Source organism: Neovison vison, chromosome 1, assembly GCF_020171115.1.
Source record: "Neovison vison isolate M4711 chromosome 1, ASM_NN_V1, whole genome shotgun sequence".
Lineage (NCBI taxonomy): Eukaryota > Metazoa > Chordata > Mammalia > Carnivora > Mustelidae > Neogale > Neogale vison.
The window spans coordinates 258,666,299-258,681,453 of NC_058091.1; the positions used below are offsets into that span (position 1 = coordinate 258,666,299).

Sequence of the window (15,155 nt, forward strand, 5' to 3'; positions counted from 1 at the left end):
CCCAAGAGGGAATTGAAAGGGAAAAAAAACAAAAAGAAAAAAGCTCTCCCCCGCTCAGTTTCCTCCAGACCGAGAGAAGCAGGCTGTGCCACGGATGAGAGCGGAAAGAGGCCAGCAGTGGCCTTCAGCGCCCATGCAGAGGGCCAACCAGACGCCCTGGGCGCTGGGCCAGAGAGGCTGACCGCAGAATTCTCCCCCAAGCCCTGTCCCCCCACCAAGTTTCAGAAGGCCAGACCATGAACAGGAGACACAGTGTGAGGGACCCTGGAGGTCTGACGGAGAGAGGGGTAAAAGAATTCAGAGTCTCTTGGTTCCTGCAGCTCAAAGAGGGGCTGGAGTGCAGGGGCATTGCTCCGAGGTCACAGTTCCTTGCTCTCCCGTGTTTCCCAAGAGCCAATCCTCGACTCAGCAATTTCTGTGCCACCCGGATAGGACCCCAGATCCCCAAAGCCCTGTCTGGATGGATGATTAAGGAACTCCACTCAGGAATTCCTAGGATGCAATGGGATATTAAAAGGAAATGTTCTCTAGGCTGGGCTCAGCCTGATCAATACCCATTGAAGACACGGGGCTGACCAGCTTCCTACACGTCTTATTTACTGCTGAGGTGTGAGTCATACTAGCTACTCAGGGAGACACTACAGAGGGACTGCTGCTCCCTGTTGTGGTTTATTGAACTGGCCTGCCCAGGGGTGAAACAGGATAAAGCCCGTTTCTCCTTGCCTCCCACACAGCCTGCCTCTCCAGCCCCTGGTGGCACTCGCCCGCTGTCCCCCTGGTAAGGAGCGGGGCTGAGGCCGGCCAGAGAAGGAGATGCTATGAGAAACCCCATCCACCCACCCGCTGGAGTTGGCCGAGGCGGTGGCCTCTACGGGAGTGGGTCCCAGTGGCCTTGCCTCCACCGTGACCGCTCTCTTCTCTGCTCTGTTGCAGGGTACTCTATGGCAACAAGATCACGGAGCTTGCCAAGGGACTCTTTGATGGACTGGTATCCCTACAGCTGCTGTGAGTAGGCCCCTTGTCACTGTGTATGTCTTGGGGACTCTTTGCAGGTTCTTCTCTGCAAACTTCGAGCCACACACTGTACAGTTCTTTTGAGTTTGCACATACCAAAAAGAAAAAAAATCTGAGCTGTCCACCCCACACCTCTGTCACCTCTTTTTGGTGGAAGGAAAACCAGGGAGTTGGCAGAGGGAGGCCAAGGTCAAGGTAAACAAATCTAAATGCTGTAGCTCAGGAGCCTGGCCTGGGCATGAGTCACTGACCACGGATCTGGGGGCTCGGAATGAAGCCTCGTTGAATCTACAAGGGGCAACGTCTTGCAGGGGTGAGCTAGGAAAGTAGGGAACTTAAGACACTGACACACCATATTGCAAGAAAGCTGCAGGGGAGCTGCTGTCAGGCATGTGACCTTGAAGACGGGTGGGGGAGGGGTGATGAAATAATTATACAGAAGAGCGTAATCCGTCACCGGTGCGACTCTTTCTTGCTAAGATGTGGCTGAGGGGGGAAGTGTTTATTTAATTTAAAGGAAGATTTGTTGCCTTGAATTTTAAGCTCTGGGATTATTTATTTGCATTTATTTCATTCTGGTCATTTGAGCTTAAATGTTTGAAGAAGATAATTGGACTCTGATGAGGAGAGGAACTTAGCTGGTCCTGTATTTAAAGATTTTATGATGGGGGTGAGTTATCTCTGATGTGTGATGAGGTAGTGTGGCGTGTGCGTGAGTGCGCAGTGGGTGTCAGGGTGTGTGTCTGCGCGCACACTTCCTTGCCTGCTCGGTGACCATCGCAGTTCCTGGAAGTTGATCTTGAGTATCCTGGGAGCACTGGAGTAGACCGAGGTCTCACGGAGGTAAATGACCTGCCCTCGGGCACACAGCAAAATCAGTGTGGAGCCTGGAGAAGGCGCTCAGCCCCCTGAGTAGAGTGCCTCTGAGGGCCGACAAGTGAGCAAGTGGGTGCCTGTATCTTTGTAAAACCATCTCCAAGCCACAGGCGGTGAGGAAGGGGCCCCCCATGTCCCCACGTGCAGTTAAGCAAACCTGGCGGTCGGCATTTGTGGACCAGGGAGTCAAGCTGGTCTCCGGCTGGAAGGGAGGCCAGAGGCTCAAGCAGGGAGAGGAAGGTGGGCAACACTTTCTCAGGGTGACGCCCAAAGACTCTTCGAGGAAGAAGATGTGAGACTTTTCCTCAGTCTTTCCCTTTCTGCATCTTCACTCCCTACCCTTCCTGTGTCCTGGAATACTTGGGCCTGGACAGGTCCTCCCGGGACCACGCAGTCAGGCGGCTGCCCCGGCCTCATGGCCGTCTGTGAGCAGTCGTCGCAGTCGTCGGGTTTGTTGCAATGAAGTGGCAGGCGAGGGAAGGAAGGCTCCGGGTCTTTTTGTCTGTATCCCCCATCACCTCCGTCTCCACGTCTGTCTCAGTCTGAGTCTGTGTGGGCATACGGGTTTTAAGTCCCCCGCCCTCAGGTGAGCCTTGAAGGCTGTTAGTTACAGTGACACACGCCAGGGCTCTGCCGGGAGCTGGGAGTTTCACAGATGGTGTTCTTTGCTTCTAGCAAAGAAGCTTTAAGTTACAACCACCACCATCAACTAGCTAACTGTAGCTATTAATGCCTGGAAAGAAGTGTAACCATTGCGTGGGCCTTGTGGGAGATTTTGGGGTGTTGTGTTCCACTGGGCTGGGGTGAATATCCCTTTACAATCAGCATGTCTGGTGCAGCATGTCTGATCAGGAAAATGCCCTTGCATACATTAAGGAGAAACCTAGCTTGCATCAAAGTGCCTAGCCCAGGGCATCGCTTGTTACAAAGATCAATAAATGCATGGGTTGGGGGAGGGGATGCATGTTTTTTTAAAAGAGGAAATGTCTCCCTGCTTGGAGCTGACAGCAGTGATATTAATAGAACTCGTAGGACTTTGCAGGGGCAGGGAAGGCAGCTCTAGTTCAATCCCACCACAGTTTTGAGCAGATGGAATGGAGTAGTTAGGAGCAAAGACAAAGCATCCCCCCTCACACGCTCCCAAAAGTTGACACAACTGAGGAGGGCTTGCTTTCCAGAAAGAAGCAGCTACCGCCTGTCATTGGGCTTTGACCTGCCGCTGAGCAGTTGGAAAGCTCGGCCTGATTAGATCAAATTTAGCGTCCAGCCCGCTGTAGATTGGATTTCTCCTTGTTAGGCTGGAGACACTCTGATAAGAAGGCTCTGATGAGAAAACCCTGGTAGTCTGGGTAATTTCCTCTCCTTTGACTTCAAGGCTTTTTGCAAGAGGTTTGTGTTTATTTTTCTCTCTCCGCTTCTCAAATTATTGGTACATCACAAAGTCAAGCTGTCTCTGCCGTGAAGCGATCCCCGCTCTTTCCTTCCTGGCACTTGTGAGGCTGCCTGTAGCAAAGTGGGTACATTGAGTTGTCCTGCCTGCACCCCCTTGTCCCATTTCTCCACATTTTTCAGCCATCCCACCAAATTTGCCCCATCCCTGGGTTGTCCTCCGGGTCAATTTCTTCATAGCTTGGTTCCAGCAGATGGTCAACACTAGGCCATCTCAGGCTTCCAAGTTTCTCAGAAGCTGCCACAAATGGGTCTATGTGGAAAAGCTTCATAGTAAACCCCTAAACCCAACGCCCTGTCCTCTGGGTGTCAGCCTCGAAAGAGCGACCTCCTTTAGTTTAAGTCCCAGAATCTTAGAGATCAAAGGAACTTCAGGGCTTCAAGCACAGTCTCCTACCCAGCTGGTGCAGAAACCCCTGCCCCATGCCCTCTATGACATATCCCACCTGTTCTTACTGGTGGTGTTTGCAGTGCGTCATCACTGTGTGCTGAGAAGCTTAGGAAGCTACCTTTCTTATACTAAACCTCAGTAATGGCTTCTGGGAAACTCAGAAAAGGCTATTCTCAAAGTCTTCGAATGTTTTAAAATAGCTAGTATGTCTCCCTGTAATTCATCCCAGACAGGTTCAGTTCTTGCAACACACTCACCAGGGGGAGCATGTGGTGGTCTATCAGCTTCCCTCCTTAGAACAGACAGCTGGGGAGCAAGCCCAGTGCCCACTGGGACCTGAAATATGTTTAGAGACTCCCTCCTAAACCTCTGAGAAGTCAGATATCCCGCATGAAGACATCTCAGAAGCCACGGCTAGGACAGGATATGCCACTGCACATATGCTCCCAACTCCAGGGATGGAGGCAGTTGGATGACCAGAGAGGTGACCTGTCCTCTTGTCCCGGGCTGCACCTGTCCCCTTCCTCACCAGAAACTTAGAATCAGTACTTAGGATGCTCCTGTTCCTGTCCATTCCCCTGCCTATCCAGGCTCCTGGGCTCCTAGGACATTAGCCAATCAAGTTCCCCCAGATCCCTCATGTTGTAGCTCAAAGGTCAACCTCTCCCAAAGCAAGAAAAGCCATCAGCATGTCTCTAGAACCATCACTTTCTCTTCTGACAGGCAGCCGCCAGTTGTGCTGCTTCAGCTTCCCCAGGAAAAAAAAAAGCATTCACTAATTGCATGGCCTGCATAGAAAAGTCACCTGAGTGGGGTGTGGCATCATTTGAGGCAGAAGCTTTCGTGTAAATACTGGCCGTGATCGATGTTAAGCCTGCCCCAGGAGGTCTTAAACCAAACCAGACTGTCTTTGGGCTGGAATAAGTTAAGACAACCCAGGCACCTGTTGTTTGATTTTCTTGGAAAGCAGACAAAACCATTTGAGAATCTTGGAGTTTGCCAAGCAACATGCCAATTACAGGGCAGTAAGCAAAACTCCACTCCCGTAGCTCCCTTTTCCTCACCAGCTGTTTCTCAAGTAATATCACTGCTACTAATAGTAGCCCTAACATTTACTGACTACTTACTATGCTCGAGAGCCTGTACTAAAGGAATATGATGTGCTTACGTGCTTCTCTAATCCGTACAACGATGCTAAGAGGAAGGTATTGTTGAAAGGCCCATTTTATGGATGAGGAGACTGAGGCATTGAAGGGTTAAGGAACATAGCCATCGTCACTCAGCATGTAAGTGGCAAAGCATTGGCACTCAGGCAGTCTCATTCTGGAGTCCATGCCAGAGACTTCTGCTTCAGCCCCAGTCCCAAGCAGATCTACAGAGCTAGTTTGGGGATCCATGGAACATTCCTCACTGGCTCACGCCAAGGAGGAGGTGCCGCTGAGCTAACTGTATCTCGTTCCTTTGGCTGTGCCTCAGTATCAGTCCTAGGCTGCTGTCTCCCTGGGACTTCCTCCCGTTCCTTGGCATCCTGCTAATCCCATGAGTGGGCTCAAAGATGCTGCTTGTCCTTAAAGACTGGGTCAAGGCAAGATGAGAACTCTCCCCCGCTGCAGAAGTAAATTTGCTTTTTGATGCACTCCTGAGAGAAGCCGTTTCCCCTTTCTCTTGTACCTGGGGCTTCCCAAGGAAGGTCATCAGGGAGGCTGAAAGTCCGGGGTCATCCCATGCTTGGTCATCGAGTGAATAACTCACCCCTCTTAAAGGACCAGTTAGCAAGCAGGAGGCAATGGAAAGGTGATTGACCACCCTAGTCACTGTTAAGGAAGAGGAGGAGCCAAGCCAGGTCTCACTAGGCGAGGCCTTTGACTTCCTGAGAGCCGGTAATGGCTTCCCTGTCTGGTCCCTCAGTCTCCACTACCCTCTGCTTGAACCCTCTTTCTAGAGTCATCCTGTGTCTGTGGACTCCAAGGAGGAGTTTCTCAGACAGGCCACCTGCTGGCATTGCTACATTTGCAGTTTCCCTCCCATCAGGTATCACCATGACAACCCACAGCTGGTGACCAGCAGTGCAGCCATGATCAGGAGAGAAGGAAACAGCCCCCTTTGTCCTTAGTTGGGCCTGGGAGGGCTCCTCCTGTTTCCTCGCATGGGCGTTTAGCCCCACATGGCCCAGAGCAAGACAGGGCAAGGTTAGACATTCTTGACCTCATAGCCCTTGGCATCACCAGGCTCCTCTCCGTGTCTGCCTGCAGTAGGTTCCTGAAGGTCAGAGCAAATCCCCCACATGATACGGTAAGGGTAAGAGCATAATATTTGTTCTAAGGCAAACAAGTAGGATAAAGAAATTCAGGATGGTCGGAGGTTAATTCTGGAGAAATTAAAAGAAAAAAAAGAGGAAGAGATTAATGAGGGAGGCTTGACTCTGTACCCAGCAGCTTCATCAGAGGTCCGAACTACCTCCCCAGATTGGTGTCCTCGCTAATAGTTTATGCCCGTGTGTAATAGTGGTAAATACTTTCAGGGAGCGCTCTTCTAAGAAGGAACCGTAGAAAGGGCTATGCCAGGCCCTTGCTGGTACCATCCTTCCCCTCCTGTGTATCTGCGTCTGAGTGTTTATGAGACAGAAACTGACTCCCCAGCCTTGCGTTAGGAAAAGGGGGACCCACCAAGCACCACCCCCCACCCTGCCCCTCAAGGCAGGATCCTGGGCCAATTTCCTGTCCCATGGTCTTTCCTGCAAGGGTTTCGCTTATTTCCAGGAAGGGGGTCACTCTACTCTTTCTTGGCACCAGTTTTCTGAGAAAACCTTGCACTGTGGGGTCTGAACATGCTCAGGGCATTTCCCGACAAACATCACAGGAGTAGGAGGGGTAATGTCTCCGCTGTCTGCCACAGACCCGTGGGCAGGTGTGGAGAATATAAATGCCACCCAGAATGTTAGCTCCGGGCCACTGAATCAACACGTGGACTGCCGGAGTTGCCAAGGTGATTTTAATGCGATTTATCAGTAAACCCAACTCCAGATGTTCGTGTTTTCCAAACCTTGCAGCAAAGGCCTATGAGCTCCATGGGACTCTTCCCTGAGGATATGCGGGCAAGGACAGGGGCAAACACTGGGGGCTTGGTGGCCTTCTGTGTCACTGGCTTCTTCAGGGAAACTGGAGGTGGTGGGTCCTCTTCACCGATCAGGGCAGACCTCATCTCCCGGCCGTGGTTCTCTCTCCTGTGCTACCTGGGCCTTGAAGGAATGAAGCTGCCAGCTGCTCCCCATGTGGAGAGCAGCTGGGACTTCTGTGGCCAGGCCAGGCCGAGTCCCCTAGCAGAAGGACCTGAGTCACAAGGCCCTCCTGAACACAGACTCAGGGTATTTCACCCCCCACCCCACCCCCAAACACACACATACACAGACACTCTCTCTCTCTCTCTCTGTGGTTCTCAGTGGCTTGCTTCCAGCCTTGCCTTTTCTGAAGGCAGCAGCTCTGGAAAGGATTATCTCTCAGCAGCGTCGTTACATTGGTTAGTCAGTGGGCTGAGCGCTAATACCTCTTGACACGGAACATATGTGGAAGCTGAACGTGCTCCGAGAAGAGGGGCGGCCGAGGGCCTCGTTAGGGCTCATGCTGGAAATAAATGTAGAAGGCGATATCCGTGTGCTCCCACTCTCCTTAATCTCCTCTGAGGGGAGCATGGCTCTTTTCGTTTTGTTTTATTTTAATGCAGAATCATCACAAAGTCACAAAGCCCGTGAGAGCTTCTACGGAGAACATTCGGCCACCTCCTCCCAGAGGCATTAGGTGATTCCCCAGGCCCCTTTGTGGGCATCAGGGTGGCACCTAGCTGGGAGCAAAGTCTTCGGGCTAAGATAGCTTGGGTTCACTTCTCAGCCTACACTTACTAGCTGTGCAGGTTTGGTCACTGGTACTTAAGCCTTCTCTGTCCTAGTGGTGTCATCGGTCACACAGAGATGGCACTCGTCCTGCAGGAGAATGTGTAGAGATTCATGAGTTCATGTTTGTAAGGGCTTTGGAGGGTACCTGGCTGAGCAGCGTGCTTGTTACCGGTAGGGTCATGTGGCCCTGCTCTTCGTCTGGCCTGACCATCTCAGCCCCCCTCTTCTTTTGCTTATGAGACCTCTGAGGCCCTTTGGGAGGTGGGCCTGGGAGCAGGTGGCTCTGGGAGGAGGTGGCCCCACAAAGTGGTTCAATATGCTTCAGGGGAAAATATTTATGAACATGGTATGCCCCCAGCCCCTGATTCCCTGGATCCAACAGACTAAGCTGGGATGAAGTCAGGAGGTCAAAGTTTTGAGTTAGAGGCAAGCTGGAGCTTCTCATCTTTTTTATTTTTTTTTTAAGATTTTATTTATTTATTTGAGAGAGACAGTGCATGAGGGGGAGAAGTCAGAGGGAGAAGCAGACTCCCCGATGAGCAGGGAGCCTGATGCAGGACTCGATCCTGGGGCTCCAGGATCATGACCTGAGCTGAAGGCAGCTGCTTAACCAGCTGAGCCACCCAGGCGCCCTGGAGCTTCTCATCTTGCATGAGGGACGCTGTTGTCTCTGCTTCATCACTGCCGCCTGATCTGTCCAGGGTGGAGTGAGAATTCAGGGGAGCCATGCATGCCAGCTCCCAAATCAGCATGTGGTCAATGATCGCTGGGCAGTGGGAACCCTGCTTTGTACATGTGTGAGCCCCTCGGTGAAGAACCAGCCACTTTGTGCCAATGGCAATTTGGTGAGTGTCCCAAAGAGTGTCCCATCTCTGACAGCTTGGTGCCACGTCCTTCCTAAGAGTTGGCAGGATTCTTTTTTTTTTTTAGATTTTATTTATTTATTTGACAGAGAGAAATCACAAGTAGATGGAGAGGCAGGCAGAGAGAGAGAGGGAAGCAGGTCCCCCGCCGAGCAGAGAGCCCGATGCGGGACTCGATCCCAGGACCCCGAGACCATGACCCGAGCCGAAGGCAGCGGCCCAACCCACTGAGCCACCCAGGCGCCCCGGCAGGATTCTTGATACCTCTACACAACCAAGAGGCAAGGCCTATGTCCACCTGGTGCATTCTATGCCCAGGTGCATTTCCAAGCTAGCAAAAACAGCCACTCCCAGAGTCAAGGAGCACCCTCCAATGGGCACAGAAAAGACAGTTGGATATTATATGGTGGAAAGAGTTGAAGTCTGAAGTCAGGTTGACCCTTTACTTATCACTGGATGACCTTGGTCAAATCCGTCACCACTCTGACCCTCGGTCTCCTCTCCAGCCAAGTGAGGACAATCCTAGTGCTGCACAGAGTGGTATCTCTAGAGATGACACTGTGTTTTCAGTATCCGTCCACCAGCAGCTACATGGCTGCTCCTCAGAGGGGGGTGATGTCATGGAACAGGACAGATGGAGCAGCCTTGAAGGAGAAAGAGGGAGAACCAGTCCCTCCAGTGGAATACTGAGAAGGCCTGTCTTCAGGACTTCTTAGGGAAGTTCTGAACCCCATTCCAGATAGCTACTACCTCTTTGCTCTATCCCAGTGTGTTTTCTTAATTCCCTTCCAACTCTTGTCCGCGTACCAGGTAGCTCGGAGGTCCCCCCGTGGAAGGCAGATGGAGCTGAGTAGCCACCAACCTTCCTCCCAAAGGACAGAAGCCAGGAGGACAGGTTTTCAGATCTTGCTGGAGCTAGGGATCAGCAAGGCTGTCCCCAGCATCTAAATCTGGATAAGCAACTTAATTTTATCTCTCCCTGCACCTCCGTGTCTTGCCTTAGAGGCAGGCATCCTGGGAGAGAACGAGTGACCAGAACACTGTGCCCATCTGCGTTTCCTCACGTGCTCAGCGCCTCATGCTGTCTTTGCCTGGTCATTCCGCCAGCCCGGCTTGTTTTGATGCCTCCTGTCTTGGCGCTAGCATCCCACACTAAAACATCTAGAAGCAGCAGGGAACAAGAAGCCTCAGTAGGTCCCATGAGTGAGGAGGGTGGCCAGAGTAGCAGGCCACTGGGATACCCTTTCAAGGCAGGTCCAGGTCACCACGGCGCTCTCCCTGTGGGCCTCGTCCTTGTCCGACATCCAGCATTCCCCAGAGCGGCAGCCGGGCTCGCTCATCTGCACGAGGGTCCCCAAAATGAGTGCCCACTCAGGAGAGATGGGAGAAGAAACTAGTGAAAGGTACTATAGGGACCAGTGAGGACTATGGCAAAGGGGGCAGCGGTCCTATCTAAGGGGGACGGCCACTCCGTGGCCTCCTCCAGGTTATGCAACATTGCTAGAACGTCTTAAAAATTTTTTTTTCTAAAGGAAATAGAAATCTGATGTGTGTGTGTGAGAGAGAAAGAGAGAGAGATTTCCTGATTTTAAAACACTGGGAGGGTAAATAAACAGATTTGCATGTGGGATGTTCTAAGATCTTGTGTGTGGTGGGGGGGTGTTCCCTCCTCAGGCCATCAGACCTCTGACTTCGTCTCTTTCCTGAATTGTTCAATGTTTCCTAGCAAAGTGATGTCCTCAAAAGGCCCTGAATATCAAGGTTTGGAACAAATCTCTCACCACATACTTTATTCTTCTTTGTAAACAAGCAAACCAAATACAAACAAGCCTGTGTGATGGGTCCGTTCCCTCCCTGTGGGCGCTCTGCCGTGCTGGGTCCCTCCAGACTTCCTCCATGGTGCCCTTCTTGGAGAGTAACCTTGACTGAAGTGTCATACACAAAGCACAGGAAACTCTTGGGGGCCTGCCACCGAGGGGATAGACAGATGGGCAGCATGTATAAGACATTCATAAAGAAGAAAGTGCACCCTCCAGAGACCTCAATTCTTGTAACTGCCTCCAGCATGCTCCTTGGCAACACGTGTGACCTTGACCAAACCACCACACTCTCAGCCTCCGTATTCTCACCTATACGTAGGAGGCTGGCCCTGCCCATCTGCCCAGGTTACCGTGGGAACAATGGGATGCCAGGAAAGCACTTTGGAAAGCAAGAAAAGTATTCTAGTAGTGGGAGCTTTCCTCCAGGAGGACATCTGTGTGAAACCTTGGGACTCTGCCCACTATTAGCCAGATTATTAACAGGCATTTTCCCCCTGTTGCTGCTGCAGCTGCCTGCCCACACACAGGCTGCAGGGGGCCCACTGGGAGGACAGGCCTGCAGCAAGGGAGCCGTGGCACAGATGACGGGGCTCCCGTGGGCAGCCTCATCATCACCAACTCCAGTCCCCCTGGACCCTGGTGTCTGGGCCTCCAGAGGCAAGCCAGCCCACAACGAGTCTCCTGGGCCATTCCCCCATGGGAGAAGCACTGAGCCAGCCTTGAAAAGAGAAATTTTAAAAATTTAACATTTTTACTGCTTAGTTTAGTTCTCCCCATCCTCTCTTCGATCAAAGATGGAATGATAACTGATTTTACACCAGTTAAGAGGGCACAACTAGTCGGTCTAACATTGTAAGGGAAATTCTTAGGACTCATATTTGCTTGACTTGCCAACCCTGTTCTGGAGGATGCTCCTAGAAGCCTCACGGCATCCCCTGTGCTGGACCAGAGCTTTTCTGGAAAGGCAGCTTCCTCTAGTGCTTCTTGTTTGTTTGCTTGCTTATTTGTTTTTGGTGGAGGCAGGGGTCTGAGGCTCTAAAACCAGGGCAGATGGGTGCCCTCTCACCGGATTGTGGCCCCCTGGAGTTGTGGATGGGGTTGGGTGTATTTCTTAGTCACTAAGAAGCACTAAGAAGAAAGGGAAGAAAAGAGATGTCATTTGTGCCATCAGGGCTTATAGTCATCATAGGCGGGAGGTAAATGATAAGCAGCAGCGAACGTCCATCACAAATTGAGAAGCGTGCTACAAAGACAGTAAACTGGGCTATGGGACACCATGGTGGGGAGCTTGGGGGTCTTGCTGTGGATGAGGGGATCGGGGTTGGGCTCTCCGAGGAGGTGACATCCACACTGAGACCAGAGGAGGGGAAGGAACCGCCTAATGAAAGGGGGTAAAGAGTGTGTTCAAAGGACCTGGGTCTAAACGCTTGTGGGGGTGTTTGAGGAACAGAAGTGTCATGAGTTTGTGTACGTGGGTGAGAAAGATGGGGCAGAGGTCAGGTCACACGAGGTTTGATCCGCGTGCGTGCATGTGTGCACACACATCAAAGGGAGGATGCTCACCCATGGGTGTATTTTTCTGGGAGACCGCACGGCCTATAACCGCCATCAGATTTCCAGCGGGACCTGTGGTTCAGAAGCACTCCAAGGAGTTCTCTGAGTCAAAATTGCCCTTTGTCAATCAACAAAAGGTTTAGCACGATTGTGCCCAGTGATTGTTTTTGCAATTCCTGGAAGCTCTGCATTCTAAAGCAGAAAGGAAAGCATGGCCATGCCGTTTTCAGCCTCCCCCCGGAGGGCACAGGGAAGGCTCCAGGTGACCTCAGCCTGTGACGCAGCACCCATGCTATCTGGTGCCAGATGTGTGTGGAGTTCCGGGGGCCACAGGGATGCAGGAGCTCCCCCCCCCGACCCCCACCACCCACTCTCAGCAGCAGGGGCTGTGGCTGTAAGGCACACGCGGAGTCTGTAGCCTGTCACCTGTGGGCACAGCCTTGCTTCACAGGGAAGTGGCAGGATTACTGAGTCACTGGCCTCTCTCCTGCTTGCAGCCTCCTCAATGCCAACAAGATCAACTGTCTGCGCGTGAACACATTTCAGGACCTGCAGAATCTCAACCTGCTCTCCCTCTATGACAACAAGCTGCAGACCATCAGCAAGGGACTCTTTGCCCCTCTGCAGGCCATCCAGACCCTGTGAGTACACCCCCGCAAGTAGCAGCACGTGCCCAGAAAGCAAGTGACCCTAGATGCCCAGACACACGGAGCACCCCAGAGAAGGCAAAGTGAGCATGTCCAGGAGGAGGTCTAGAGCCTGCGGTGAGGACAGACTAGTAACAGTGGTTCTCACTCACCCCTACCGAGCACTCCCCTGGTGCTCCACACCTTGCTGAGGACTTTCCCCTGTAGTCAGAACTTTACCCTGTAGTCAGAACTTTAGGCCTCAGCAACTCTTTGAGGTAGGTGCTGTTATGGTCTCTCATTTCTTTGTGAGGAAACCAGGGCACAGAGAGGTTAAGTTAACTTACTCAACGCTGCACAGCTAGTAAGAGGCAGGATATGAATGGCAGAGTTGCAGCTCACCTGCTCTCTTAACCACTGTGGCCAGTGTATTCTGAGCCGGCTCCGTCTCTGCTGATAGCCCAGTCCTGTCCCCCTCAAAGCCACCCCACCATCACCCTGCAAAACCAAAGCTCTGGTGCAGGCACTCGGAATTTTTCCCTCCATCCTCAGGGAGCAACTCCCCACTCCCGAGCACGGCAGATGTTCCTAAGTAACCCCGTCAGGTACAAGACACGCGGGAACAGATCTCAGCCCAGCCTGGGCCTGACCTTGAACCGGGGGCTTCTGGACACCTTCTGAGTCACCTGGCACTTCCGTGTAGCCAGAGGCAGGTGCTGATCAAGTGTTAAGAACGGCCGCTGTATGTTGAACAGCGACCACATGCTGAGCACCGTGTTGGCGCGGAGAAGAGTTTTCTCGTGAGCCAGAGGAAGCCAAACCATGGTGCTGGCCCGGCGACGAGGCGAGCGGCCGTACCCACTACTCTGTGTGGGACGCCCGCCATGTGCCAGTCACCATGCCAGCCGCTTTCTGTGCCTGGCCTTATGAAGCCTAAAGAAGTCCAATCCGGGCGGCTGTCAGGACAGACCCTGAGCCTGCCACGTTATGTGGCCCATCAGAACTGGTGTGGGTCCGAGGCGAGGTCAGTGGTGGGTCCTGCCCCGAGTCAGGAGAGCAGGGACATGGTCCCCCCTCCGTACCCCACCCCCCACCGGCTGGCTGCCAGCTGCACCTGGGACAGTCTCTGGCCCACAGCAGGCCTCCCCCGCTCAGCTCCCCGCTGCCCCCCAAGGGAGAGGCCCAGCACCAGGAAGGTGGTGGTGGAGCGTGGCACCCTGGGTCACTCCTGATCCGTTCTCCTCCCTCTCGCAGCCACTTGGCTCAAAACCCGTTTGTGTGTGACTGCCACCTGAAGTGGCTGGCCGACTACCTACAGGACAACCCCATCGAGACGAGCGGGGCCCGCTGCAGCAGCCCGCGCCGGCTGGCCAACAAGCGCATTGGCCAGATCAAGAGCAAGAAGTTCCGCTGCTCAGGTAATCAGGTTAAGGGGCTGGGCCCCACCTTCCGACTCAGAGCACAGCAGCCCCAGAGAGGCCAGTAATCCAATCTGGAGGACAGCAAGCACTGTAATGGCTCCTAGGGAGCATCTTTGCAAATTAAATTGGGGAAATTCAGTTAGGCCTGCAGAAAACCAATTACCTTATGGATTTAAAATAAAACACACACACACACACACACACACACAATAAAAGCATTGGAGGGGGTGCACAATTTCAGGAGAGACAGAACCCAGGTGGCAGCCCATCTCCAGGGCCAGGTGGAAGCTAGGGGAGAGCCAGTCTCTGCCCATGTGCCTTTTAGAGGCCACGATTTACTTTCTTTTAGTTCCCAAGGTGTGCTCCCCAAATGGCAGATAGGGAAATAAATATGTCCCAGGCAAGGCTGCAGGCAGCGTGTAATCTGGGGGGCTTCCCGTCCCCTCCAAGACCACCTTTGGTACAGCCCTTAGGCCAGAGTTTGTTACAGATTTCGTGGACATTTTTGCAGGCTAACTCCTCTGCCTAGATTGGTGCTTTCTGCATATGAAGAGAACAGCAAAGAGCTGTGCTCAGTGGGAAAGCAAAGCCTTGCCCTTCCCTCTCCAAGCTCTCTCTGGAAACCTTCCTCCTGTCCACACCCGGGAAAGATACCAGGGGTAAATGGCAGGGGAGTTCTTGGTTCATCTTGGAAAGAGACGTAGCTGTCCTTGATCCAGGAGCTAGATGAACAGGCCGTTAAAAATGCCAACCATGTGTGTCAGTTGCTGCTGGAAAAAATCACCATGCTGCATTGTGTATGATGGGCTGAGGGGTTGGCACAAGCCCTTACAATCTGTGTGTCAGCAAGAGCCCTTCTTCTCTCCTGCCCAAGAGCATCTTATGTAAGCGAGTTCTCCCGGGGAGAATGGCAGCGTGGGCTCTGGTGGCCAGGAGAAGACCAGCAGACAGACTTCTGCCTCTTTCATGTTGTTCTTGTCCTCTAAGTCAGATCATTTAGTCCATGTCTCCAGAGGGGTAAACTTCAGCTATTTGCTTTTTCAGTCGAAACTAATACCTGGAAAAGGCTTGGCGGTACCGCAGGGACTCTGTGCCCAAATGAGGCATTGGTCCCACTTTGTCTTCCACAGAATAACAATGTCAATTACAAGAGCAGTTTCTGGCCAGTGATGAACTCTGTGCTGAGTGCCCCTCGTTCGATCTGGTTCTTCCACTAGTCAGTCCTCTGAGCTCAGTGGGAGGGGTCTCCTTT

The 15,155-nt window shown here is 52.6% G+C and overlaps 1 protein-coding gene across 1 annotated transcript in view; it reads left to right on the forward strand.

The window, feature by feature from the left end:
- The window catches only part of SLIT3 (slit guidance ligand 3), a 593,355-nt gene that overhangs the window by 490,420 nt on the left and 87,780 nt on the right, over positions 1 to 15,155 (forward strand). The window contains exons 12-14 of the mRNA XM_044229780.1: positions 934 to 1,005; positions 12,354 to 12,497; positions 13,737 to 13,900. Coding sequence (XP_044085715.1) covers positions 934 to 1,005; positions 12,354 to 12,497; positions 13,737 to 13,900 — 380 coding nt within the window. The remainder of the gene's footprint in view (positions 1 to 933; positions 1,006 to 12,353; positions 12,498 to 13,736; positions 13,901 to 15,155) is intronic.